At 37.3% G+C, this 27,299-nt stretch overlaps 1 protein-coding gene and 1 long non-coding RNA gene across 2 annotated transcripts in view; one reads left to right on the top strand and one right to left on the bottom strand.

The window, feature by feature from the left end:
• LOC144456338 (uncharacterized) overlaps positions 1 to 25,039 on the bottom strand; it is a 39,012-nt gene extending 13,973 nt beyond the window's left edge. Inside the window, exons 1-3 of the long non-coding RNA XR_013485419.1 lie at positions 20,032 to 25,039; positions 18,229 to 19,164; positions 17,012 to 17,122 (exon numbers count right to left, since the gene is read on the bottom strand). This is a non-coding gene — a long non-coding RNA (uncharacterized LOC144456338). The remainder of the gene's footprint in view (positions 1 to 17,011; positions 17,123 to 18,228; positions 19,165 to 20,031) is intronic.
• GPR33 (G protein-coupled receptor 33) lies at positions 16,127 to 18,987 on the top strand. The gene is made up of 2 exons (XM_021004300.2): positions 16,127 to 16,441; positions 17,938 to 18,987. Exon 2 carries the CDS (start codon positions 17,962 to 17,964, stop codon positions 18,985 to 18,987), a length of 1,026 nt encoding a protein of 341 aa, XP_020859959.1. The 5' UTR covers positions 16,127 to 16,441; positions 17,938 to 17,961.
• Positions 25,040 to 27,299: the final 2,260 nt, after the last annotated feature.

The raw sequence follows: 27,299 nt of genomic DNA on the forward strand, positions 1-27,299 counted from the left end.
GAGTTTAAAACTCAAGTAATTGGATGGGATCATGATCAAGCAGTGCAAAAAGAGTGGGACTATATCATCTTACTTTGGTGACAAAGAAGATCAAAACATACAACCAGAAGAAGACAACAAAGTCAAAGCTCCTACATCCAAAGCCTCCAAGAAAAATATGGATCAGTCCCATGTCTTGGAAGAGCTCAAAAGGGATTTTGAGAAGCAAGTAAGAGAAGTAGAGGAAAAACTGGGAAGAGAAATGAGAGTACTGCAAGAAAATCATGAAAAACATGTCAATAGCTTGTTAAAGGAGACCCCCAAAAATACTGAAGAAAATAACACCTTAAAAATAGCCTAACCCAAATGGCAAAAGAGGTCCAAAAAGCCAATGAGGAGAAGAATGCCCGAAAAAGAAAAATTGGCCAAATGGAAAAGGAAGTCCAAAAGATTACTGAAGAAAATATTTCCTTAAAAATTAGAATAGAGCAATTGGAAGACAGTGACTTTATGAGAAATCAAGACACTGTAAAACAAATCCAAAAGAATGAAAAAGTAGAAAACAATGTGAAATATCTCATTGGAAAAACAACTGACCTGGAAAATAGATCCAGGAGAGAGAATTTAAAAATTATTGGACTATCTGAAAGCCATGATCAAAAAAAGAGCCTAGACATCATCTTGCAAGAAATTATCAAGGAAAACTGCCCTGATATATTAGAACCAGAGGGCAAAATAGAAATTGAAAGAATCCACAGATCTCCTCCTGAAAGAGATCCCCAAAGGAAAACTCATAGGAATATCGTAGCCAAATTCCAGACTTCCCAGGTCAAGGAGAAAATATTACAAGCTGCCAGAAAGAAACAATTCAAATACTGTGGAAACACAATCAGGATAACACAAGATTTAGCAGCTTCTACATTAAAGGACCGCAGGGCGTGGTATATAATATTCTGGAGGGCAAAGGAGATAGGATTACAACCAAGAATCACCTACCCAGCAAAACTGAGTATAACCCTTCAGGGGAAAAAATTGTCATTCGGTGAAATAGAGGACTTTCAAGCACCTGAATATAAAATTTGACTTTCAAATACAAGACTCAAGTGGAACATGAAGAGGTAAACAGGAAAGAGAAATTATAAGAGACTTATTAAGGTTGAACTGTTTACATTCCTGCACGGAAAGATGATATTTATAACTCATGAGACCTTTGTCAGTATTAGGGTAGTGGGAGGGGGAAAAATTATATGTATGTAGATAGATAGATAGATAGATAGATAGATAGATAGATAGATAGATAGATAGATAGATAGATAAATAGAGGGCACAGGGTGAGTTGAAGATTAAAGGGTCATATCTGGAGAACAAAATTAAGGGATGAGAGAGGATTATACTAGGAGAAGAAGAAAGGGAGAGGTAAAATGGGGTAAATTATCTCACAAAAAAAACAGAAAAGAAAAGGCTCTTACAGTGGACAGGAAACAGGGGAAGGTGAGAGGGAATGAGTTAATCTTATTCTCATAGGATTTGGCTTAAGGAGGGAATAACATACACATTCAATTGGGTATGGAAATCTGTCTTACCCTACAGGAAAATGGGGGGGAAGAGGAAAAGAGAGCAGGGGGATGATAGAAAGGAGGGCAGATTGGGAAAGGGGATAATCAGAAGCAAATACTTCTGAGGAGGACAGGGTCAAAAGAAAGAATAGAATAAATGAGGGGGCAGGATAGGATTAAGGGAAATAGTTTTTTATAACATGTCTACTATGGAAGTGTTTTGCATAACTGCACATGTATAACCTATATTGAGTTGCTTGCCTTTTCAATGAGGGTGGGTGGGGAGAGAGGAAGGGAGAAAACTTGGAACCCAAAGTTTTAAAAACACATGTTTAAAAAACGTGTTTTCACGTGGAACTGGGAAATAAGAAATACAGGAAATGGGGTACAGAAGTCTATCCTGCCCTACAGGAAAATAGAAGGGGAAGGGGATAAGAGAAGAGGGGGAGAGATAGAAGAGAGGGCAGACTAGGGGAAGGGGTATTCAGAATGCATGCCATCTTGGGGTGGGGAAGGGGTGAGATAGAGTGAAAATTTGGAACTCCAAATCTTGTGGAAGTAAATATTGAAAACTAAAAATAAATAATTTAAAAAAAAAAAAAGAAGAAGAGCTATAAGGACCAAAAGGGGAGAAGACATCAGAGAAATGGTTTTGCCCAGCAGGTTCAAACAAGTTCATGGATCCAAGGTTAAAAGCCTACCCCCTGAAGAAACCAAATACATCAAGACCTGCTGTCCAGAGTTGTGAGTTACTCTGTGCATATGGGTTTCCCTATTCATGTCCCTCACTACCATAAGAATGTCCCATTTCTTCCCTATGGATACTGCTGGCCTTGATGGGAGCATATGACTCAGGTGTAGGGGTGGACTGCAGTATTTCAATTAATTATTATTAATTTATTTATTTAAATTAATTATTATCAATTATTAATCCTGCTTTTGCCTTCCGTTGAGTAAATATTGTGATTAGCCCCACTTTTACAATATCATTTAGTAGATATTTCATGTTTAAGAATCAATGGTATTATTGTCACTAGTTTTGTATAAATGTGAAGCACACGAATGGGGACTCAGATTCCACAGTGGCTAGTAGTAGGAGTATACCTCACATCTCACAAACTAGGGTTACCGTTAGGAGTCTAAGAGAGTTCTGTCTCAGATATTTATTAGTTGCATGGACCTGAGCAAATCACTTAACATATCTCTGGTTCAGTTTTCTCATCTGTAAAATAAGTCTAATAATATCACCTCCCTATAGGGTTGTTGTGAGGATAAAAATGAGATAACATATATAAATGCTAGCTATTAAGAGTAGTAGATACCCTTTCTGGGAAACAGCCCCAACCTACTGGAGTGGGTACAAGTAGAGTCAGTAAACCAGCCATGGGAGAAGAGTGGCAAGGAGAGAGAAACAGAGAGATAAAGACAGAGAGAGATAGAGACGGAGAAAGACAGAGAGTGTGTTTGGGTCAGTGCCATATCCAGATCACATTTAGAAAGTCATTTGAGGATCGTGGAGATCAAGTGCCTTGCCCATGATAACACAGCTGACTCCCAGTCTGGCCCTCTAGCCACTAGACCACTCTGACACTCTAAATAAACCAGAGCACACAGACTGTTCGTTAAAATACAAACTATGCTTAATTTCTGTTGTTTGGTAGGTCTGATAAATCCCTTGGATGCAAACAGCCACCTTGGCTATGCCCAAGGCTCATAATTTTCAGCTGGAGTAAATAACCAGAGAGATTTCATGGAGTTAAGGACACACGAGTCCACTCCTCTATCTAATGTTCAGTGTAAAGAATAAAGGTCTCTCTTTAAAAATCTATGAGCACTTCCTACAGGGAACAGTAGGAGCTTGATAGTGTTGATGGAATTGCTTTCTACAATTTAAACAACTATTAGCATCGATTAAAGTAGATATTACTGGCCTTTAAAAGTATGTTTTAGTTCTCATCAATAGGGGAGAGAAAACTAAGATTCCTGTCCTGTGTTTTTTATTTGTTTGTTTTGTTTTTTTGTTTTCAGTCTCCCTGAGGCTGGTGAGAAGGTTAGATTAGCCCTGGGCAACCACTGAGGCCTGCTCTATGGGAGACTTCTCCTGTCACTCATATCACTGCCATCTGAGCATTAAAGGCAGAAATGCTGAATGGTGCCAAGCAAGTGATCAAATGCAGAGGCTGATGTGCAAACCGAATAATCCCATGACAGGATAATTCCCTCATTTAGCGGTACTTCTAGATGCTGTCACTATACGTGACTGAATACAGGCAAAGCCCCTAATTAGATTACCTGAAAAGGAAAAAAATATATACAAGGTAACCATATTTTAAGAGACTTTCATGAATCCTGGGAAGGCTTTTGAGGGGGGAGGCTCCTTATTCTTTATGGCTCATCTTTCAGTTGTGTCCTACTCTTTATGACCCTATTTGGGGTTTTCTTGGCAAAGATACTGAAGTGGTTTCTCATTCCCTTCTCCAGCTCATTTTACAGATGAGGAAACTGAGGCAAATAGCATTAAGTGACTTGCCCAGGGTCACACAACTAATAAGGCTCTGAGACCAGAATTGAACTCAGTAAGATGAGTGTTCCTGACTCCAGGCCCTCTACTCTGTCCACTGTGCCACCCAGCTGCCCTTTTGACTCATAACTCTCACATTGAAAACCTGGGAAAATGAATACATTTTGCCTCCTAATATCCTGAGAATAACTACCCATTTGAAAACACACGTTTCATAGTACCACATGAAGAAAATATAACAGAGAGATCCTTAAATGGCTAACCATTAATCTCAAAATATATACATATTGTTCAGTCATTTTTCAGTTGTGTCCACCTCTTTGTAACCCCATTTGGGGTTTTCTTAAGGCAAAAATACTGGAGTAGTTTTCCATTTCCTTCTCCAGCTTATCTTACAGATGAGGGAACTAAAACAAACAGGCAAAGTGACTTGCCCAGGGTCATATAGCTAATAAGTATCTGAGGCCAAATTTGAACTCAGGTATTTCTGATTACAGGCCCAGCACTCTATCCACTGAGCCACCTCACTGCCCCAAAAGATGGAGAGATGTGGACTGGAAGATCATTAAAAAAAAAATGGTTTCAGGCCTGGAAGAATGGCCAGATCACACGAAATTCATTAGGAATTTGATATTGACTTGGAAGAAGGTGTCCAGTAGAGCCAAAAGTTCTAAAAGCTCGACCTTGTGCTATTTAACATTTGTGTTAGTGAATGAGATGAAGGTATAGATGGATGCTTATCAAATTTGCAGATGACACAAAGATGAAAGGGAAAACTAACATATTAGATGATGAAAATGTGATTTAAAAGGATGTTAAAATAGCTAATAGACTACAGCATTAGGTTAAATCTTATCAGATGAAATTTAAGAAGAATAAATGTAAAGATTTACACTTGGGCAGAAAAAAAATTTTGCATCCCAAATACAAGATGCGGGAGATGTAGCTAACAATATTAGGAAAAAGATGCAGCCATTTTTAGCAAACTAAGCTCAATATGAGTCCGTAGTGTAATATAGCTGCCAAGAAAAGCAAAGCAACCTTGCACTATATTAAGAGAAGTACGGTATCCAGAACTGAGGAAGTGATATTGAACTCTCTCCTTTGTGGACCTCCCTTTGGTGAATCTGGAGTACTGTATTCAGTCCTGGGTGTCACGCTTTAGGAAATGCATTGGTAAGATGAACAGCATCCAGAGGAAGGTGACCAGAATAACGAGGGACCCCAAGTTCATGCTATATGTAAATTGGTTAAAGGAAATGGGGAAAAAGTAAGACCAGGGTGGGGAGACATAATAACTACCTTTAAATATTTGAATGATTGCCACATAGAAAAGAGTTTAGACTTATTCTTGACCTAGAGGGCAGAAATAGTAGCAATGGAGAAAAGTAGCAAAGAGATGAATTTAGATTTGATCTAAGGTGAAAATCTCCTAATAATTAAAGTTATCCAAAAGTAGAAAAGGCTCCCTCAGGAAGGACTGAACTCTCCCTTACTAGAGTTCTTCAGGTAAGATGTAGAGTGGACTTCTTGTTCAGGTACAGGTTAAAGGGGACAGCCTCTGAGGGGCCTTCTAATTTTGAAATTCATTATTTTGTTTTGCATGACACTCCCCAAATTTCTAGTATTTGTCACATGGGTCACCAGTATCTTTTATTTGCTTTTAAAAGTTTTATTGATGTGCTATTTTTTTATACATTTGTGACTTCCCGATGACTTCTACCTTCATCCGCTCCACTGCCCTTGGAACTAAGAAGTACAGCTAGGCAAAACAATACAAAACAATGCCTATGTATGAAAGTGTATTCCTCAGTCAACATCTATGACACACCACCTGTCAGCAAAAAATTGGAAGACATTTCACCACCAACTTTCTAAATTATGATTGACCACCAATTTCTCCTGCAATGACAAGGACATGTGCCTGGAGTAGTACTGCAAAATAAGATTAACATCTCCAGAGTCCTCTTCCTTCCCTCAAACTGCCACAGTTCCTCTGGGGGGATGCATTCTGTAACACTCAGAAATTTAGGAAAGAAAGGAGAAAGTGAACACCCTATGAGAAAGAGGGAGGGGGAGGGGGAAATCTGAGCCTAGTTTATACTAGAGCATTTCTCCTCAGACGCACCCAGTCAGTACTAATTCTAGTGCTAGAAGATATATCTCATCAGCCAAATCTGGCTTCTAGATTCCAAGAATCTCAGAAGAAGCAATGACTGAAGTCTTTCCTTCTAAGTGGCATCTGACTTAGGTAGTACCAGTGCTCCCAGTAGAAGCTACAGTAGGAAGAATTTTCCCCATTGGGTCCCAAAAGAAAGTAACAAAACTCTGCAATGCTCCATTATTGCTGTGGTGAAATACAGTTCTATCTAAGCACTGGGGCTTCAGAATTCACCCAATAGGCAAATCTATAACACCCCTCTAATGTCACTGGTAAGCTAAAAAGCCAACATAGGGAGTGGAAATGAATGCTCTTACAACCTCAAGTCCCAGGAGGTTTGGGAAGTGAACTGCTGGCATGTTTGCTGCTTGATTTACTGTGTGTGTGTGTGTGTGTGTGTGTGTGTTCACATGCTTGAATTTTGTTTTAAGTAAATGTCCTTTCTCTTATTCTGATGTCATATAATGAATTTTGGGCTTGGTGGAGAAAGTTCATTAGAAAGAGGAGACTGAGTTTGAATCTAAGCAGATTCATGAGCCCAAGCTGTTTTCCTTGACTTATAAACAAACCTTTTTTTTTTCTCCTGACCCCAAAATTGATAACTTCTACTTATGTATTTTTAAACTTCAGAAGCATTCTCCTATATGCCCCCATTAAATTCTCCTTTGTAACAAAAAAAAAATAAAACCCAACCGAAAAAGCAAACATCATAAATACAATATAATAATCTTTTCTTTGTAACCAAGACTGCTCATTTGTTGCGCCTTGTGAACTATACGCTTGCACTACTGACAATACTTTAGGTGGGGTTAGATAGTGAAGTTCCCAGACTCTTGGAGGAGGAAATGACCAGAGAAGAAAAACTCCCTAAAATATACCCATGTCCTTCACCTCATATGAGCAACTTTTATAAGGGCTATAACTGTATTTAAGGGAATGCAAATATGAAATATAGCCTAGGGTCACCTCTCAGTTCCATCAAGGTTCATGGTACTATTCAGGTATCTTAGATTTAGAGTATTAATGCAATGATAGAATACTTTATACCAAACAAATCAAATTAAAAGCAACAGGTATTTAAACAAAATAGAATGTCAAATAACATGGAAAAATCTCCCATATGCAAAAGGAGGAGTACAATGTCCCACAAATTTTTATGCTACCAGTGGAAGAGAGAATTCTTTCCACGAAACTCACTCTTTTGGATTCTGCTCCAGCTAGGACACCTTACAACTTCATCAGCTCAGTCTCTCAGCCACTCTGTGCCTCACTTTGCCTCCAAAGCACCCACTTGCTGCTGCTGCTTCTCCACAGAGATGCTGCTGCCATCTGCTGGCACCATTTTCATTGTTATCACTTGTGAAACTGCCTTGGGTTAAACAGACTTTGGGGAAATGGGCAGGTTTTCAGCTCTTTGGGCCCATAGACATGACTGTCCAGAACAGAAAATAATCTCTCAGATCGAAGTCTTCCAACCCTATTCCCCCTTAAGGAAAAACTCCCTTAGGCCTGCTTAATATTTAGGCTGGGATGAGTAAATGCGTTGCAGTTCCCATCATTCCTCCAGGGTAAGGGCCAGGAGCATACAAATACCTCTGGAGCTTCATTTAGCAACAACACTGGAGGAGTGAAGGGAAAGCTGGTGACCTTTGTCCTGTATTCCTATAGCTAGCCCCATGTCTTTGTTCCCAGCTGATAGTGATATTATCCCCTTTAAGTTCTATGTGGTTTGCATAGAACTTTCTGGTTTCCATAGCTATTTATATTTATATTCATAACTATTTCCAGCATTGTTCTGCAATAATAAGTTCAATCATGGTAAGGACCAGCTTACCCCTTGCCTGTTACTGAAGCCCCACAAATCAGGAAATATAGATGAGTGGAATCTGCTAAGGTTTTTCACATTTTCTATTTCTCCACTGAAAAGACTTTACATTTGTGTAGTACTTTGTAATTATCAAAACCCTGCCACATACATTATCTCATTCCGATAGTCCCAACAACCTTGTGAGACAGGCAGGGTAGGTATTCATATCTCCATCTCTCAGATGAAAAGCATCCTTAAAGTTATAATTGACTTGTCCAAGGTCACACAAGTAGGTAGTAAGTGAAAGAATCAGGATTAGCATTTAGGACATAGTATCACCTAAACTATTTTCCACAAACAATACAGCTGTATTCTATATATATTTCTCAGTTCATCATTTCAAGTAGCTGTTCTCTCCACTTGAATACTTTACTTCTTCCCCATGACTCTTTTTACCTCAAACTATTGCTACACCAAAGTTTGGTAAATATTCTCAGTTTCCACATGTTCTTTCTTTGAAACCACCTGACCAAATAGTAAATCAGAAAATTGAACGGCTCTAGCCACAACACCAGAGCAGATGCAGCAGTCATATTTCATTAGCTGTCTCTATATTTTCTAGGTAAGTAAATTTGTTTATATTATCTATAGTTGAAATTATGAAATTATCTCTAAGGAGAATTGTACAATACCTACAATTCGGTCCTTGAATGCCAATATTAACAGCTTTGAAGAGATTTTTGTGAGGAAGAAAGCCCTGGGTCCTAAGAAATTACTTATGTGTCTGATAAATTTTTGGTTGACCTAAATATAGTATGAAGAGAAAGCTTCCTGGTTAAAATTCCTTTAAAACCATTTTATTAGGCAGTGCTGTGTGGTTGTATAATGACATCTGCTATTTACTACTTGTAGTTTAGTCAACTTCCCAGGACTTATCTTCTAAATCACAGACTGGATGTGATCAATGTTGGCAGAGAGAGTCACCATTCTGGGAGCTGTCCACAATTTCTGATGGAATTACAGACCTTTCAAGTATTTGCATATTCACTCACAACCTGGGTTTCAGTCCTAACTCTTCTACTCCTATGCTGTAAAACTGTGGGCAAATTCCATAACTTCTGCGCCCCTTAGCTTCTTCATCTATAAAATGAAGGGACTGAAACAGATGATATGAAAGGTCCTTTCCAGCTCTGATTTTGTTCAAGGAATATACAAAACTGAATAGGGAACCCTTTTAAGAAAAATATAGCAGCAATACAACAACTTAAGGTGAGCTTAAAGTACTCAGTTCTTAGCAAGGTTTCTTTCCTCCACTGAGCTTAGGTTAACACTTCAAGGATTTGTGATTTCACCTATGAGGTGAAATCACACCAGGGGAGATCAGGACTCCCTGTACCTTTGCATAAAGTTTAAAGGGATACATGGCCAAAAACTCATCACCTGAGGATCAGCCCTCTGAATACTTCCATGGTTTCTGATAACAAACATATGGTCCATTGGCAGGCCTGTAAGAAGTCTTTTCAGCTTAGTAAAATCTGCCAGATCTTACATTTCTATAATATCATCTTCAGGAGCCCAGGGTTACTTCCAAGCCACATTGAGGAGTCAGTATAATATTAGTGGAAAAAGGCCAAGGAACTATGGTAAAAAAAAAAAGTTGACATTATTTCTCCGGATTATGCTCCTAGATATAACCAAGATATGTGTATGTATAATTTACACATATATATGTATATATGTTTATGTGCATGTATATATATGTATGTATGTGTATACATATAAAATTTGTGAAAGACTAGAGATGGCAGGTCACACACAGATAAACTCTATTTTGGCTGCTAAAGACATGCAGCTTCACTGCTAGAGCCATGCAACTGCTTTGATCTAACACAAGACTTTCTACATTGGACGGGGGTGGGGCAGACCTTCTATTTCAGTGGCATAGGAAGCTATACCAGTGGATACTCCCATCACAAATGCTAATCAACTACTCCATAATTTAGGAAGTTGTGGGGGAGTAGGGGTGGGGAGCAGGCTGAGAGGTTAAATGAATTGCCCATAGTCACACAGCTAGTTTATGTTAGAGTCAAGGCTTAACTCATGTGTTTCTGACTCCAACTTACCAGCCTCTATGCCATGTTGGCTCTTGCTTTCAGATAACAGGCGCTTAAGAAACACTTACTGGTAGCTGACTTGTGCACAGCCAAAACATAGTAAATATTTGTAGCTTTTATGGAATGTATGTTTTTCATTGTTAATGGAGAAGTGAAAAACTATAGAGAGAGGTACTGTACCTGCGATTCTGTTGGTATAGAGAGAATGCCTACTTAGGGAAAAAATCAGGACGACGATTAACACAGATTTGACCTAGTAGGCCTTAGAACTGAGGAGAGAGAACATAAAAACTGCCAGTCCAACTCAGATGAATACTTCAGAAATGCACTCTCTTGAATAGCAGGCAGTACTTCCTTTTTGTTGTGCTTGTTGCTCTAAAATTATGTGTTTCATAGGTCCTGGTGTAAGAGGGTGGGGGAACAAAATGTAGAAGCCATCCAGGTCTTTGTAAGATTATAAACCCAAGCATGTTTACTGTCAGCTTTCATCTTTCCAGCCTTGAAAAGTCCTAGTTCTTTTTTCAGTCTAACCTCATCTTTTAAATCTCAATGTGAAACTTAGTGTTCTGCTTTTCTTTCTGATGATTCTTCCTTCGATAATATCAGATGAGGGAGCCCACTTCCAGATTCTATTTTTGCCACCACCAAGATCTGCCACCCAGTCACCCGGAGCACCCACTGTACAATTTGCCCATTTGACAACAGAAGCCCCAGAATTGAGGCTGGGGGGTTAACAATATAGAAAGTATTTTTATCAGCATTTAATACTTAAGAAAAAGCTCTTCACCTTAAAATAGGATAGTTCACTTCACAGAGTAAAAAAAAAACTACCAACAACAGCCAAGGTCCTTTAAAAATGTATAAGTGAGTTGTCTCACCGAGGACCAGATGCTGTTTGGCAACTCCATTCCCTATACCCATTTCTGGGTCATAGTTCAAGGACATGGAGGAGTCCTTTCAGTTAGGAGGGAGCAGAAGTCTTGAGAGGCACCTGTTTGGTAATTCCACTGTCTATACACCACTGCTGTGTCATAGTTCAAAGGCAAAGAGGAGACCTTTTGTTAAAAAGGGGAGTGGAAGCCATGAGAGGGAAGATCACTTCCCTCCTCAAGGGATCAGAGACACTGAGGAGTGGTATCAATTACAATCCCAAGGGGTCAGAGACCCTTCCTGGATAAGCACCAGAATGCAGACCAGGAGAGAAGTAACTACACCTCTCCCCACATCACACCACCTTGGAAGCACCAAAAACTTTGAAACCCCCAGAACTAGCTATGAAATCAGCAGTGTGAAAAAGCCTAAGCTTGAAACAGTACACCTCTATCCCGCACATGGAACAGAGCCCTACATTAATTTAAAGTTCAAAATCAAGAAATAGGGTGGAAAAATGAGCAAACAACAACAGAACTTGACCATAAAAAGCTACTCTGATGTCAGGGAAGATCAAGACATAAACTCAGAAGAAGACAATGAAGTAGTGGGGCAGCTAGGTGTCACAGTGGATAGAGCACCGGCCCTGAAGTCAGGAGTACCTGAGTTCAAATCTGGCCTCAGACCAAACACTAGCTGTGTGACCCTGGGCAAGTCACTTAACCCCAATTGCCTAAAAATAAATAAATAAATGAAAATTTAAAGAGAAGACAATGAAGTAAAAATAACTACAAGAAAACCCTCAAAGAAAACTGTGAATTGGACACAAGCCCAACAAGAATTCCTGGAAGGGCTTAAAAAATTATTTTCAAACTCAAATAAGAGTGGTAGAGGGAAAAATTAGGCAAAGAAATGAAAGCAAAAGAAGAAAATTATGAAAAGATAATTAACAACTTGGTAAAAGATGCATAAAAAAAACTGAAGAAACACCTTAAAACAGAACTGACCAAATGGAAAAAGAGATACAAAAATTCACTGAAGAAAATAATTCCTAAAAAATTTAATTGATGAAATGGAAGATAATCACTTCATGGGACATCAAGAAACAATAAAACAAAGTCAAAAGAGTGAAAAAATAGAAGACAATGTGAACTATCTCACAGGAAAAACAATCCAGAAAATTGTTAGAAGAGAGATAATTTAAGAATTTAAGAATTTTTAAAATTTCAAGTTTTAAATTTAAGAAAAAGCAAAAATAGCCCTAATTAAAAGGGATGTAAACTACAGGTAAACTACATCTTGCTAAAAAGGAAGCATAGACAATGAAGTAATATTAATAATAAATATACATGCACCAAATGGCATAGCATCCAAATTCTTAAAAGAAATAAATCACAGGAGTAAACAGACTGTAAAACTACACTCCTAGGATATCTCAATTTTCTCCTCTTAGAGCTAGATAAATCTAACCATAAAATAAATAAAAAAGAAGTCCAGGAGATTAATAGAATCTCAGAAAAGTTAGATATGTTAGACCTCTGGAAAAAACTGAAAGGAGTATACCTTTTTCTCTATTGTACATAGCACCTTCACAAAAATTGATGTATAAAAACGTATAAAAACCTCACAATCAACTGCAGAAAAGTAGAAATATTAAATGCATCCTTTTCAGACCATAATGCAATAAAAATTAAATTCAATAAAGAGCTATGGAAGCATAGATTAAAAGTTAATCGGAAACTAAATAATCTAATCCTAAAAATGAATGAGTCAGAGAATAAATCATAGAAACAATCAATTATTTCATTAAAGAGGATGACAACAATGAGACAACATTCTAAAATTTCTAGAATGCAGACAAAACAGTGCTTAGGGGAAAAGTTATATGCATGTACCAATAAAACAGAGAAACAGTAGATCAATTAACTGGACATGCAACTAAAAAAATAGAAAAAGAATAAATTTTAAATCCCCAATTAAACAACAAAATGGAAATCCTAAAAATCAAAGGTGAGATTAATAAAACTGAGAATAAGAAAACCACTGAACTAATAAATAAAACTAGGAATTGATTTTATGAAAAAAAAAACAATAAAATGGATAAACCATTGGTTAATATGGTTTTTAAAAATAAAAGAAGAAAACCAAATTCCTAGTCTCAAAAATGAAAAGGGTGAATGGACCACCAACACAGATGAAATGAAAACAATTACAAGATGACGAACTCTGATTGTTGAGTGAAGCATTCTTTTTTTTCTACTTTATTTTTATTGTTTTATTTTATTTCTGTTTCCTTTTCAACATGGCTAATAAGGAAATACGATTCTCATGACTTCACATGTATAATTGATATAAAATTTGTTTGTCTTCTCAAAGAGGGAGAAGGAGCAGAAGTGGGGCAGAGAATTTGGAACTCAAATATTTTTTAAATGAGCGTTAACATTTTTACATGTAACTAGGAAATATTTAATGAAATAAATAAAATAATTACAAAAAAAAATTGAGTTGTCTACTTACTTCTCTACGTCCTTTCCAAGAAAGAAGATATTAGAATAATAGTACTCCCACTGAAAGAACTAGGAAAAAGGATCCAGAACTGAATTTACAAATGGTAGGGATATTTTTGAGGGGGTGGCAGAAATTTTAAGTCAGTCTGTCAAATAACAAGCATTTAATATCTACCAAATGCTGAGGATACAAGGAAAGGCAAAAAAATTCCCTGTTCTCAAGGAGCTCACAATCTAATGGGGAAGACAAGATGAAAACAACTACGTACAAACAAGAGATATTCAGGATAAATTGAAGATAATCAAAAGAAAGAAGGGACTAGCATTAAGGAAGAATCAAGGAAGGACCCTAGTAGGCCTTTAGAAAGTGACATTTTATCTGTGAAAGCTAAGGAAGCTAGGAGCTGAAGATAAAGAGACAGAGAATTCCAAGCATGGGGAACAGCCAATGAAAACAGAGAAACATCAAGGAGACCAGTGTCACTGGATTGCACACAACAGCTGGAGGCAGAAAGGTATAAGAGGCCTAGAGGCTGAGGCATGGCAAGGCAAAATAAGGAGATGGGAGATTGGAGAGAAGAGGACATTGACCTGGTTCACCAAGAGATCAAGATAAGGAAGGAAGGAGCCTATAATCAGTACCAGTGATAACCCGGAAAAGAACTGAGAGGTGGAGAGATTGTAGGTCAGTGAAGAGAAAGAACAGGGTTTGGGATTTCAAGGGGGAGGGAAATGTGGAATGACAACAGATTTTGGTCAGATAAGGGAATTTCAAAGTTCTTGAATACGGAAGGGAACTTTCAGCAAGAAGAAAGGTGGGAAGGGTCATACAAAATGTGCCACTGACATCACTGATAAGAGTACTTACGCCTGGGAAACATTTCTAGCAGAGAGTTTTGAGAGAAAAAATATGAATTTTATGCCTTGGAGAGCCAAGGTGATTATTAACTTTATTGTCTTAAGCTAAATACTAGAGGACATCTAGGTGATACTTTGGCCTCAGATACTTACTAGTTGTGTCATTTAATGTCTGTTTGCCTCAGTTTTCTCATCTGTAAAATGAGGATAACAGCACCCATCTCCCAGGATTGTTATAAGGACCAAATGAGATAATAATTATAAAGCACATAACACAGTTCCTGTTAAGTGCTATATAAATATTAGTTATTATTATTATTATTATCATCAATTTCAGGTTCAGTAAAATAGTGCATTGAAATAGATTGCAAATAAATACTACTTTATGTCATTGCATGAATAGATGTATATATGTATGTGTATATATGTACATGCATATACACATACATATATATACATATATACACACACACACACACAAAGGCTTCATTAATAACATAAACTATTTTAGCCCAAGTTCTAACATGGATACTCTTTTAGACTACAATAATATGTTTTCTAAATATCATGGAATATAATCTTATATCTGTTGAGAATATAATTATAAACAGGATGTCCCAAAAGTCTTAGTGAAGTTTTAAGCTATTAGACCTTGAAACTGCACTAAGATTTTGGAGACATCCTATGTGTTGTAATTGTCATATTAATATCAAGATCATTATGTTCATTATGTACAGAGTACTGGATTTGGAGCAAAGATAACTGAGTTCAAGTCTAAGCACTGCCACCTACTAGCAACAAGATTGTGGGCAGGTCACATATTTGTTTTCCCTATATATAAACAGAGAATGTTTCTGGTCAGTGAAAAAACACATTTATGTCCACTTTAATTAGGGTGATCAAAAAGCAAATATATGGTTTGTGGACTCAGGGATAATACATATTATATTTCCTACTACATTTTCAATGTAGTCATGGATTCCCATTTATGATACTACTACAAACTTCCTTTTAATCAGCATAGTCAGCATCAAATGGAGTACTTAAGTTGATCAGCTATTCTTATTAAGAGAGAAATTTATTTATACATACGTCTATTTTCAAAGAATTGAAATTCAATTAAATATAAATAATATAAATTTGATCATCTGAATTAAATTAAATAAATTTAAACTATACTAAACATAATTTCATCCTTCTTTTAAGATTTAGAAAACACTTTAATAATCTTTCAGGTCCTCAGTATCACTTTTATAAATATGTGGTCAATGCACTCTAGGTGGGTGCTGGGTAATCCTAATGCTAGATAAAAGGGTTTACCCTATTCTTATATCAACTCGCAATTAAAAACTAAATATTAGTATATAATCTTAGTAACATTTACTTATGTTATTCATACTAATCTTATAATATATTGTAACATTAGCCTAATACAATATAATCAGTTCTTAAAGTAGATATCACATGATTCTCAAGAAGCAAAGCTGTCTGGTTTAATAACAATATGTAATAAATCTTTAGTTCTCTTAAGTGTTGCTGCAGAATTCACTGAAACAGCCCAAATACTGAGAAAACTAGCTTTACTTTCATGTCCTTCAATTTTCATGTTTCTTTCATTTCCTCTACAAGAGGTTCCTGGAATGTATTCCCTCAGTAGGACAGTAATTCAGAATTTTGTTTTTCTATTGCTCAAATTATTCTAGTCTCAATGCAGTGGACCTTAGTCAGTTATATTGCAATAACCTCTCATTATTATGTTATTATTATTTGTACTTTTAATATAATGCCATCATTTCTTTCCCAGACCCCCAGTTGTTGGTGCCTTCCCCTCTGAGACCACCTTCCACCTGGGTCCATCCCTGGATCTCTTGACTTTGTTTTGCCACTGGACGTCAATAACTCTAGAAGAGAGAGTGAGGCTGATGACTTTGTGCAGCTCTGCCTCACTTAAATCCAATTCCAATTCACCCTTGTGATGTCATTGGTCCTCTTTGAGGACAAAGGACAAACAACAATGGGTTCTGCATGAGGTCTCTGCACAGAAAGAAGGACTTCCAGAACAGTTTTTGTGAGTTAAACTATTGTCATATATATTCCTTCTTACACATGTGCCTTATTACTATTATGGTCTGAGTTTAAGTTTACTCCTCTCATGGATGCTGTCTATTTGTGGAATGGAGCAAACCACGTTTTTAGGAGAACATTTTGGATTAACTATCTCTACCATATTATCTGAACAAATACCTCTGGTAAAAAAAAAAAAGTAATTGAGACTACTGTCCACGGGGACTGCTGCATTTGGCACTCAGGACCAAAGGAGGAGGAGCACATCAGAGTTGTATCTATAACTCTGAGAGCAGTAGTAGCTTCCCTGTGGGGACCCAACCTGGGAATTAAAATAGAAGCTGGAGAATGCTGCTAGTATTATTATTATTATTTTTGCTTTTTGGTGAGGCAATTGGGGTTAAGTGACTTGCTCAGGGTCACACAGCTAGTAAGTCTTATGTGTCTGAGGCCGAATTTGAACTCAGGTCCTTCTGAATCCAGAGCCGGTGCTCTATCCACTGCACCACCTAGCTGCCCCTATTATTATTATTATTATTATTATTATTATTATTATTATTATTATTATCATTACCTCTTCTTCTTTCTCCTCCTTTTTTCTCTTTGTCTTCTTTCTCCTTCTCCTTTTTCTTCTTTCCTTGCCACATGTGGCACTTGGGGTGCTATATCCTTTCATGTGGATGCTCTGTCCATAGGAACATATTTTTAGTTACCTATATCTTGTAAGATATTTTGTGGTTTGGGGTGTAGATTTTTTGGATTATTTATTTGGTTTTATTTATTTATTTGTGTTATCTTTTTTTTTCCCAAAAAGCCAGGACAATTTACTTTTTGCCCTGTGCAGTTTCCATTTATGATTTCTTGAAATATAGTTCTGAAAAAATAAGTTTTTTTAAAAAGTCCACTGTGTTTCAAACAGAGCTACTTGACTAGCTTTTAAACCCAAATCACTTTCATTGGCTTTCATTGAATGACCAAAAATAGGTCCAAGGGCAGGTCCCTGTGGCTCATCTTTTATCTCAATTCTTACCTAGCCCTTAGTCATTGAACAGGCATTGCCCCAGACAAACTGAGACCTGGGAAAGATCTTAATTTAGAAAAGCCAAGGCCACCCCACTGCATCCTGGGCCATTGCCAGTCATCTTGACTTTGTCCTGCCAATGATTCTAGAGGAGAGAGTGAGGCTCTTAGTAAAGACATAACAAGAACAGTAGTTACAAAACATTATCTCCATAAGTCCAAGGCCCACTGTCACAGAAACACACATAGCACATAGCATCCATGGGAAGAATAGGGAGTATAATGGTTGTAATATACACAGAATGGTATATTTTTATCCTCAGTGTTTAACATAGTACCTGGTACATAGCAAGGACTTATCAACGATAAGCATTATAAATGCTTATTGACTAATTTGGCCCATTCTCAGCAATACTGTTTTAAGAGCACCTCTGGATATGGGTTTTTTTTTTCTCATTTTCTTCCTTCCTTTCACCCCAGGTACCCACAGTGCCACAGGAAGTTATGGATCTGAATAATACTATGGATAACTTGATCAGCATGACCACACTAAGAAGAAACATCAGTTTCCCTGCTCCTCCTTCAGTAACTAACTTAGTGATTGCCCTTCTCTCATCCATCTCATTTATTCTTGGTATCATAGCCAATGGCCTTTATCTATGGGTGCTAAGATTCAAGATGAAAAAGACAGTCAATACTCTTTTATTTTTCCATCTCATTCTCTCATATCTTATTTCTGCACTGATTGTGCCTTTCAAGGTCACCTCCTACCTTCAAGGCAATCACTGGAGCTTTGGGATTGCCATGTGCAAAATCTTCAATAGCACCTTTTCCTTGGGGATGTTTGCCTCTGTTTTTATTCTGTGTGCCATCAGTCTTGATCGCTATGTTCTTACTCTTCATCCAGTATGGTCACAGCAACATCGAAATAACCGTTGGGCTTCCATCACTCTCATCTGGATTTGGATCTTTGCTACCGTCCTCAGCATTCCCTATATGGTGTTCCGGGAGACCCAAAAAGACACAAATGGTACAGTGACCTGCAAAAACAACTATGCTTTATTCAATAGCTGGAAAAGCCAGGAGACCCAGGCATTGAGGAAAGGGGTCCACATAACCTTATTCATTAGCCGCCTCTTGCTGGGTTTTCTTCTGCCTTTATTCACCATTATATTCTGTTATGGTAGAGTAGCCCAGAAGATGAGGCAGAGGGGCCTGGTTAAGTCTAGTAAACCCTTTAAGGTTATGGTGACTTTTATTAGCTCTTTCTTTGTCTGCTGGATGCCCTACCATGTCTACCAGGGTTTACTTATCAATGAGACTCACACACTAGTCATAAAACTAACTCTAATACTTACAGCCATTACTGTCTCATTTAACACACTCTTTTCTCCCACATTTTATCTATTTATTGGGGAGAACTTCAAGAAGGTTTTCAAAGAATCTTTTGTTGCTTTGTTTGAGTCAGCTCTACATGAGGAGCCTTCCTTAGAGCAGTCCCAAAATCTAAGTACAATAAAGTTAGTTTAAATTGTGAATCCCCAAGCAAAAATATCAAAAAAGGCCTTCTTCCCTTTTGTTCATCCCAAAATAAACATATCTTCTTCCTTAGAGAGTTCTTTCCTTTTTCAGTGGGGGAGGAGGTAGGATAGAGCTGAGTTTCCTGCAATTTAAGTTCAATATTTCTGGCTTTGTTAATCAGGTGCCCTGGAAAACAAACAACAGATGACACTGTAAATAAACTAAATACCCAAATATGATTCCTATTTGAGCTACTTTCATGTAATCTTTGACATTAGGACTAAAGAAATACTTATTCCTAAATGTCACTGCCAGGCATAGATCTCTATTCTTATTTGGAATATCCTAGCCATGGGGAAATTGACGTGAGTCCCCTCTTTCAGTTATTTTTCTAGGCAGCACCTGAACTATATTACTGGTGGAGATGGCAACATAAACATCATTAACAATAAAAGAAGCTGTAATTTTTCACTTCTTTTTTTGTGGTTTTTTTGGTCTGTTTTCTTTCACTACATGACTAATATGGAAATATGTTTTGCATGATTATACATGTATAACCTATATCAAATTGCTTATCTCAGGGAAGGAAAAAGAGAATTTTAAAATCATAATTTTAAAAAAATGTTTAAATTTGTTTTTATATGCAGTTGGGAACAATAAAATATTGCTAAAAGAACAAAAAAAAATGGGGAAACTTTAATAAATAAATAAATGAAGCTGTACAAAGATGAAGTACATTCAAAAGATTGCAGGGGAAGGGAGGAGAGCAGACTTAGTTCTAGACCAGCCTGCACAACCTGAGCCCTGCCAAAGGATTTCCTCTACACACAAAGGATGTCTTCCTCTCATTTTTCATGGGCTGCCTGAAATCCTTTGCCATGCCTCAAGCAGCCCACAGATTGTACAGGTCTACTCTAAACTCTAGGGCTCAAAAGTACATTGTCAACCATTCAAGTTAATCAAATCAAGTTGGAAAGGTACTTCTCATATGAATTCCAACCTATTTGGAGCCTCTTTTCCTTGGACTCTTGCTTGACCTTAGATCATACTTGCCTGTTTTGTCCTTGGGATCCTGATGTTGCTGTATTGACAGCCAGTACTCCCTGGGTCATGGGCACCACTCTTGACGTTATCCCATGCCAACTGTCACTTTATGACAAATGGCCCTTTTGCCAAAGAGAGGGGCTGGCAACGAATTTTATTTTGCTTCTGACACTATTAGAACTGTTACTCCTGTAGATTGCCCTGCCTAGTTTAAACTGCATCACAAACTATTTTCTAGGGTACTTGCAGCCCAAGCACCTGGCTGGATCTACAGCTGGCTCCATACTCAGGTGTGTCCTGGAGAAACAGAACAAAAGCAAAATTTAGTATGGCTAGAACAAATTATTAAGCTTAACTCTATATTGAGTATGTAGTTATTTTAAAACCTCCTTTAACTATATATTGATTAAACTAACAAAAAATTGTTACTATACAATGACCAACCACAATTCTGAAGGACTCATTATGAAACATGCGATACACCTCTAGAGAGAGCTGATAGACTCAGAGTACAAATTTAAGTTTCTTTTCTTTTCTTTTTGTCTTTCTTTCCTTTCTTTTTTTTCTTTCTTTCTTCCTCTCTGTCTCTGTCTCTCCTCCATCTCTTTCTTTTTTGGACATGACTCATGCAGAAATTTATTTTGCTAGAATGCACATATTTGCAATGAGTTTCACTTATCTTGCCTCCGCAATGGGTGGAGGATGAGAGAGTGGGAGGGAAAAATTTAGAACGGAAAATAAAATAAAATTGAATTAAGAAAAAAAAGACAGAAGGCAGAGCCAAGATGGTGGATAAAAGGCAGGGACTTGCCTGAGTTATCCCAAATTCCCCTCCAAACAACTTTAAAATAATGCCTCAAAATGAATTGTGGGGATGGAGTGAAACAATTTTCCAGCCCAACACAACCTAAAAGGTCACCAGGAAAGGTCTATCACACCAGGGTGAGAGTGGAGAGCAGTCCAGCATAGGCAATGCCCAACAAGACAGCAGCAGGCCCATGTAGGCAAGCCAGCAGCAGGTCTTGGGGGCAACAAAATTGGCAGTGTCTTACATGGCTCTCCGCCCACAGATGGTGATAGGGTCAGACAACTGGTCAGGAGTTTACAGGCATCCCTTTGCTGGCACTAGGTAAAGGATTCTGTTGCATTGCCTATAGATGGATTCAGGTCGCAGTGCTTGGTCATAGTTCCAAGGTGAGAAGGAGCACTAGCACACCAGAGCTTGCAAACCATAGGGTAGCAGGGACCCTGGTTAAAGTTCTATGGAGGAAAAGAGTCCATGGGGTTGCTCACAGACCACAGCACAGGCCAGGAGAATAGCAATACACCTCTCCTTAGAGTATACCATCTTGGAGAATCAAAAACTTACAGATCTCCAGAACTAGTTCTGAAAACAGCTACACAAAAAAGCACTTGGGAAAGTTCCCCCTCCACCCCAAGAGGAGAACCCAACTTAAAATAAAGTTAAAAGTCAAGAAAAAGGGTAAAAAATAAACAAAACAAAACAAAAAAAGAAGCTAACCATAGAAAGTTACTATAGTAACAGGGAAGATCAAAACACAAACTTGGAAGAAGACAACAAAGTTAAAACTGCTTAGATCCAAAGCCTCAAAGAAAAATATTAATTAGTCTCACCCTAAAAGAAGTCCTGAAAGAACTCTAAAAGGATTTTTAAAATGAAATAGGAAAGGTAGTGGAAAAATCAGGAAAAGAAATGACAGTGATACAAGAAAATCATGAAAAAAGTCAACAGCTTGGTAAAGAAGGCACAAAAAAATACTGAAGAAAATAACACCTTAAAAACAGAATAGGCCAAATGGTAAAAAGAGGCACACAGAAAAGGAGCTCCTTAAAGAGTAGAACTGACCAAAAAGGAAAGGAGGCACAAAAGCTCATTGATAAGAATTAAAATTGGGCAAGTGGAAGCTAATGACTCCATGAGACATCAAAAAGAATGAAAAAATAGATGTGAAAATAATATGTGAAAAAGACATGGAAAAATAAATATGAAACATCTCATTAGAAAAACAACTGATTTGGAAAACAGATTAAGGAGAGATAATTTAAGAATTATTGGAGTACCTGAAAGCCACAATCCAAAAAAAAAAAAAAGAGCCTAGATATCATCTTTCAAGAAATTATGAAGAAAAATTGACCTGATATTCTAGAACCAGAAGGTAAAATAGAAATTGAAAGAACGTACCACTCACCTCCTAAAAGAGATCCCAAAATGAAAACTCCCAGGAATATGATAGCGAAATTCCAGAGCTTCCAGGTCAAGAAGAAAATAGTGCAAGCAGCCAGAAAGAAATAATTCAAAGATTATGGAGCCACAGTCAGGAACACACAAGACTTAGCAGCTTCTACATTCAAGTATCAGAGGGCTTGAATAGGACATTCCGGAGGGCAAAGGAGCTAGAATTAAAACCAAGAATCACCCACCAAGCAAAACTGAGTACAATCCTTCAGGGGGGAAAATGGATATTCAATGAAATAGAGGACTTTCAAGCATTCCTGATGAAAAGACCACAGCTATATAGAAAATGTGACTTTCAAATACAAGAATCAAGAGAAGTATAAAAAAGTAATCAGGAAAGAGAAATCATAAGTGATTCAATAAGGTTAAACTGTTTACATTCCTACATGGGAAGGCGATATTTATAACTCCTAAGAATTTTCTCATCATTAGGGCAGTTAGAAGGAATGTATATAGACAGAGGGCACAGATGTGAGTTGAATATGATGGGATGATACCTAAAAAATAAGATTAAGGAGTGAGAAAGAGGAATGCACTGGGAGAAGGGGGATGGAAAAGGGAGAATGGGATACATTAACTCACATAAAAGAGGCACAAAAGAACTTTTCCAGTAGAGGGGAAGCTGGGGGACGTATGGCGGGATTGGGGGGGGGGATACCTGAACCTTACTCTTCTTGGAAGTGGCTCAAAGAGGGAATAATATACACACTCAATTGGATATAGAAATCTTTTTTGCCCTCAGGAAAGTAGGAGGGAAAGGGAGTAAGAAAAGGTGTAGAGGCTGATAGAAGGGAGAGAAGATTGGGGGAGGTGGTAGTCAGAAGCAAAACACTTTTAAGGATGGACAGGGTGAAAGAAGAGAGTAGGAAAAACCGGGAGGGGGAAATAGGATGGTGGGAAATACACAGTAATAATAACTGTGAAAAAAAAATTTTACATCAAGTTTCTCTAATAAAAGCCTCATTTCTCAAATATATAGAGAACTGAGTCAAATTTATATGAATACAAGTCATTACCCAATCGATAGTCAAAGGATATGAGCAGGCAGTTTTCAGACGAAGTAATCAAAGCTATCTATAGTCATACGAAAAAATTTTCTAAATCACTATTGATCAGAGAAATGCAAATTACAATTACTCTGAGGTACCACCCTCATTTTAAGGTATCAAATTGGCTAACATGACAGAAAAGGAAAATAATAACTGTTGGAGGGGATGTGGGAAAACTGAGACGCTAATGTACTCTTGGTGGAGCTGTGAACTGATTCAACCATTCTGGAGAACAATCTGGATCTATGCCCAAATGGCAATAAAACTGTACATACCCTTTGACCCAGCAATACCACTCCTATGTCTGCATCTCAAAGAGATTTTTTAAAAAGGGAAAAAGGCTTATTTGTACAAAAATATTCATGCAGTTCTTTTTGTGGTGACAAAGAATTGGAAATTTAAGGGATGCCCATCAATTGGTGAATGGCTGAAAAAGTTGTGGTATATATAGATTGTGATGGAACACTATTGTGCTATAAGAAATGACAAGCAGGATGCTCTCAGAAAAATCTGGAAAGATCTATATGAACTGATGAAAAATGAAATAAGCAGAATCAGGTACACAATAACAGTAATATTGTTGTATGATGACTGATTGAATTACTTAGCTATTCTCAGTAACATGATCAATATTACAATTACTTAGCTATTCTCAGTAATATAATTCTAAAAGATGTATGATGAAAAATGCTATCTACCTCCAGAGAAAGAGCTGATGGAGCCTAATGCAGATAGAAAAATATTTTTTAACTTTCTTAATTTTTCTTTATTTTGGAGGGGTGGTGGTGGTTATGATTTCTTTTACAACATGACTAATATGGAAATATGTTTTGCATGACTGCACATGAATAACACATCAAATTGCTCGCCTTCTCAGGGAGGGGTAGAGGAAGAGGAGAGAGAGAGGGAAAGAATTGGGGACTCAAAATTTTTAAAAATGAATTTTATAAACCCTTTTTACGTGTAATTGGGGAAAATATTGAATTTTTTTTAAATAAAATTCAAAAAAGAAGAAAAAACATGTTTCAGTCAAAGAGGCAAAGTTAGGAGATAGAAGCTAAGATGAGCCTCATGTTGGCAATATCAAGCAGATATGCTCTCCCCTCTTGGCTTTTCTGGCACCATTCTCTTCTGGTTTTGCTATCACTTAGACCTCTCCTTCAGTATCTCCCCTAGTTCTCTTCTTTTTCCCTTTCCCCTATAACACAGATGTTCTCCAAGGTTCTGGGTGTAGCTCTTTCTCCTCTTTTGCTAATCTTATCCACTCTAGTGGATTTAGCCATTGCTTCCATTTGAACATAAAAGCATGCCATAAATCATGCCATCACACCCACTGACCCTGCCTAGGATGTGGCAGCATCACTGCCCAGCACAACAACCCTATTCTATACATACTCTAAAGCAGCGCTTCTTCATATGGGAACAGTAAAAGGTTTCTGAACATGCAAAGACCAAAAATTAATTAAAAAGCAAACGTGCAATAAATCTGAGATGTTTTGGGCAGCACTTACCTGTGTTGCAGCCTTGGTTCTAAACACACAACATACGCACTTTGCACTGCACATGCCATCATGACACTCAATGCCAATGAATGCTGCCAGAAACACCTCAGCTTAGATTCAAGACTACAGTATGTTATGAATTGCAGTGTTTTTACTGTACATACAAAGTTTTCTGCTTTCACAGAAACAATAGTTTAATTACAGAAAATAAAGACTTTTAATATTTTCCTTAGTATATAAATATCAAATTAGTATATCTTTGGATTGTATTGTGTTAGAATATTTGATTTTAAAAGTTGCTGTTATCTCCTTCTTTTAAAGACAAAAGACCTTTAATCAATTTTTTAAATTAAGCACAAACAAATATAATTTCATAAATTAAAGCTAGTATTTACTTGAGAAATTATTAGCAATATTTATTTACATTTTAGGACAAAACATTTTTTGGTTATTTCATAAATAGCTAAATTTAGACTAAGAGGTAAAAATACTGATGACAACATGGCAGAGTCTTCACTACCAGGTTGTAGTACACATAAATTGACAAGAAAAAGAAAATATGTCGAATCATTTCTGCAATATGGATTTACTTCTAATAATGAAGATGGTATGGAAAAACCTTTTTGCTTAATTTGTAATGGAGTTTTGGCTACAGAAAGCCAAATGGTAAAATTATATGTATACCAAAGACTTGTTTTAAAATAAATTTCTTCATGATTTATTATCATTAAATGTTTGCTTTGTATACCTATTTTCTATACCTATATACCTGGGGTCACATAAAAATTTCTCAGGCAAAAATGGTTCCCCAGTGGAAAAAGTTTCAGAAGCCCTGCCCTAGAGAAAGAAGAAGGGACAAAGGGACAGCTCCCTAAGGGTCTTCCTCCCCCCCCCCTATCCATCTATCCATAACCTATGGGAAAGGGAAGGCTCAATGGGACTGTTCCCTAAGAGCATGCCAGCACACCTGCCCCACACTCTGTATATACAACTAATCACACAGATGATTACCAAATCTATGGATTTAGCTTTGACTTTTACCCCAAGCGTCAGGTTCACATTTCCAATTGCCTATTAATACGTTCATCTATACGTCCCTTCAGAACCTCAATCTCAACATATTCAAAACTTAACCTCAAAATCTTTCCCCCAAAACCTATTTCTCTTCTGACTTCCCAAGTTGTATTCCCAGAACCACAATTTCCTTCAATACCAAAGATTGCAACTTTGAGAAGCATCTTTTACTTCTCTCTCACACTACTAATCCAATTAGTCACCAAGTCTAGTTTGATTTCCTTGATTGGAAGTAACTTTCTTCAAATCCCACATAACCTTTGGTTTTTCTAATTCTCTAATACATCAATCACATAATTTTGTGCATTATCTTATCTGCTTATGTCTTAGGTGGCATTTTTTCCTCAGCAATTGCTTTATTTTGACAGTTATGACACTGCTTTTGATTCAGGAAGATACTGAAGGATGAATTTCTACATATAGAGGTAAGGCTAAGAAATGGCTCAAGCCATTGTTGTATTATTGTTACTGTTGTTATTGTTATTATTACTTGTTGCATAATGAAATTTTCAAGGGCCATTCTCATTTTGGGATACTTTCTAAGCAGAAGAAATTTTTGCATTAAGTATGACTTTTTGTAATTCTTTCTGCTTACACTAAGAGCTTTGTCAGACATCAAAGATGCAAAGGTCATCCACTGCATCCCAGTGCATCCCATCTTGCTACTGGATTTCAGTGACTGAAAGAGAAAGTGAGGCTGATGACTTCGTGCAACTCTGCCTCACTTGAATTCAATTCATGTACAAGTCAAGACATCACCTGTGATATCATTGGACCTCTGCAAAAATGAACAACGGACAACAACTCACCTAACCGCTACCCAAGTTCAGGCCTTCATCATCATCACTTAACTAGACTATTGCAATCCTACTTGGACTTTATGTCTCCTCTGTCTCCAATTTGTCTTCCACACAGCTGCCAAAAAAGATATTTCTGAAGCACTTGTTGTTTATGTTATTCTGTCATTTTCAGTCTTGTCTGACTCTTTGTGACCCCAGTTGGGGTTTTTTTGGCAAAGATACTGGAGTGGGTTGCCATTTCCTTCTCCAGATCATTTTACAGATGAGGAAACTGAGACAAACAGGATTAAGTGACTTGCCCACGGTTCCACAGCCAGTGACTGAGGCTAGACCTAATTCTACTCCCAGAAACTCCATCCACTGAACCACGTAGTTGCCAATTTCCTGCTCTAGAATGTTCAGTGGCTCCCTATTCCCTCTAGATTACAATACAAACTTCTCTTTTAGATAAAAAGAGAGTTAGACAATTTGTTCCAACTTGCTTTTGTTTAATGATGACACATTATCCCAACTCCAGTACTCCACATTCCACCCAAACTAGCCTATTTGCTTGCTGCTTTCCATATCTGGCATTCTATCCCATAGCATTTCGTCT

The sequence above is a fragment of the Phascolarctos cinereus genome, unplaced genomic scaffold (assembly GCF_003287225.1).
Source record: "Phascolarctos cinereus isolate Bilbo 61053 unplaced genomic scaffold, phaCin_HiC Scaffold_3;HRSCAF=262, whole genome shotgun sequence".
Lineage (NCBI taxonomy): Eukaryota > Metazoa > Chordata > Mammalia > Diprotodontia > Phascolarctidae > Phascolarctos > Phascolarctos cinereus.

What these genes read in the sequence shown, in the direction of transcription:
- GPR33 (XM_021004300.2), top strand. Translation starts at nt 17,962, where the DNA reads ATGGATCTGAATAATACTATGGATAACTTGATCAGCATGACCACACTA.